At 40.9% G+C, this 2500-nt stretch overlaps 1 protein-coding gene across 2 annotated transcripts in view; it reads left to right on the forward strand.

Annotated features, from left to right (window-relative positions):
- The window catches only part of LOC143018885 (carboxypeptidase Q-like), a 22764-nt gene that overhangs the window by 13973 nt on the left and 6291 nt on the right, over positions 1-2500 (forward strand). For both annotated transcript variants that reach the window (XM_076174446.1, XM_076174447.1), the window contains exons 6-7: positions 461-628; positions 2294-2412. In XM_076174446.1, coding sequence (XP_076030561.1) covers positions 461-628; positions 2294-2412 — 287 coding nt within the window. The remainder of the gene's footprint in view (positions 1-460; positions 629-2293; positions 2413-2500) is intronic.

The following is a 2500-nucleotide window of genomic DNA, read 5'->3' on the forward strand; positions in this document are numbered from 1 at the left end:
GGAGGGGATGTATCCCCTTGAGGGATTTCCGGTTTCCAGTCCGATTTAGATCGATATCAACAGGAATTCTGTTATTAGTATACAGATTTATTTTTCATCGAACCAATTATTCTATTCTTGGGAGACAGTCAATCAATCCATTGCCCCTGGTCTCTCCTACAGGAGAATCGAGGCCTCTATGTAACAGGCAACGGTCTCCTGAAAGCTCCATAAATCACTCGGGAAAGATATATTGTGTTGTTGTCTAGGGATTGTTGATGTGTAGGGGTATGGGATACACACGCCTGGTGGCGTAATCGGATGCGCCCTGGTCTCGAGTTCGAGTCCCGCACTCCTCTCCGGTTTCCAGCAGTGACTGTTACCTACCTGTCACTCAGCAATCTCTAAAACTCATAACAGGGCAAAGATGACGGCTGGTGCTCAGCACCTCCTGGCGTAGACTCACTTTCTTCTTCTCCAGGTCAACGCGTGGAGCTGCATCTCCAAATGCAAGCTGAGAACTACCCGCAAACAGTCTCCCGGAACACTATTGCGGAAATTCGGGGATATGAGCGCCCGGAAGAGGTGGTGGTTGTGTCCGGACATCTCGACTCGTGGGACGTTGGGCAAGGAGCCATGGATGATGGAGGTAGTATATACATGCATACATACTCTCACTCTTTCTCACTCTCTCTAGCTATCTCTCATTCTCTCTCACTCTCTCTCATTCCCACTCTCTCTCATTCTCTCTTACTCTCACTTTCTCTCTCTCAGGTGTGTAAAGATATTTCTACCTCTATCTATCTATCTATATCTCTCTCTCTCTCTCTCTCTCTATATATATATATATATATATATATATATATATATACATGTGTGTGTGTGTGTGTGTGTTGTTGTTGTTGTTGTTGTTGTTGTGACATTGTGTCACTGTGTCATTGTGACATTGTGTCACTGTGTCATTGTGACAAGTTGAGGAAGGTGGGTGAAAAAGACACGGGTCTTGGTCCGAGTTTATTCCTGATCCCTGAAGAAGCTTGAGACAAAAACTGGAAGGAGTAAACTCGGACTAAGACTCGTGTATGTATGTATGTATGTATGTATGTATGTATGTATGTATGTGTTGAAACGCTAACAAGCTGGAATTGGAGGGTGCAAATGTCATGAATATTGGTATGTGTTTCCTTGAAACTAACAACTAATACAGCATTCTAAAGCTTCTGTATTGTACTTTTCTAAATATAGTAAACTCCACTGGAAAGGATGTGAAGGTGTGAAGGAGTTCCCCGAGGTTTATCAAGTAAAAATGAGTAAAAAGGGTATAATCACTTAACTTTGAAACGTTTGTCTCATAAATGATGCGTTATTGGGGTGAGATAAATATATGCATGATGATGATGATGATGATGATGATGATGATGATGATGATGATATATATATATTATATATATATATATTATATATATATATGATGATGATGATGATCATGGTATGATATATAATATGATAGTATATATGATTATGATGATATGATACGATGATGATGATGATGACGATGATGATGATGATGATGATGATGATGATGATGATGATGATGATGATGATGATGATGATGATGATGGTATGATATATAATATGATAGTATATATGATTATGATGATATGATATGTTGATGATGATGATGATGATGATGATGATGATGATGATGATGATGATGATGATGGTATGATATATATGATAGTATATATGATGTATGATGATGATGATGATGATGATGATGATGATGATGATGATGATGATGATGATGATGATGATGATGATGATGATGATGATGATGATGACGACGATGACGACAACGACTTTAGTGGTGGTAAGTGCTTCAACAAGGGTGATACAAAATGGTCATCACATGGCAACAAGGCAGGACTTGCATTGGAATCAAATTGGACAAATTTAGGTTTAAGAAGGATATAAGCAAAAACTGGTTTACTAACAGATAGGTTGTTTCAAGAGAGGATTAGATAAATTTGTGGATAGGGATGACAGGTGATAAGGGACATGGAACTGCTTAGTGTAGACCTTATGGTTTTTTCAGTCTCCTACGTTCTTATGTTCTTATATGCATGGCCCAGACCACCCGCTTTCGCGGGATCAGCTTTTGTGGGGAAAGGAAGAAAAGTCTGCAAGAAAACAAAAAATTGAGTTGACTATAACACAGGTAAAACGTGATTAACGTAGGATAGGAAAGCATGAAAGATGTGTATGGTCACGCGGAGCCTCTTCAGTCCCTAAGAGTCCGCCAATCTCTCCTCAGGTGGTGCCATGGTCTCCTGGAACTCCGCAGTCGTTCTTCAGCGTCTCGGTCTTCGGCCGAGGAGGACCCTGAGAGCCATTCTTTGGACCGGCGAAGAGCAAGGCTTGTGGGGCAGCTTTGTGAGTATGACCACACGAACGTTTCCGTAAGCGTGTTTGTGTGCGAAGCGTTTTAACGTTCACTGGCGTTCAATGGGGCCTTTCACAC

This window comes from Oratosquilla oratoria, chromosome 36 (genome assembly GCF_046742065.1).
Source record: "Oratosquilla oratoria isolate Oo_2021 chromosome 36, ASM4674206v1, whole genome shotgun sequence".
In the NCBI taxonomy this organism is placed as follows: Eukaryota; Metazoa; Arthropoda; class Malacostraca; order Stomatopoda; family Squillidae; genus Oratosquilla; species Oratosquilla oratoria.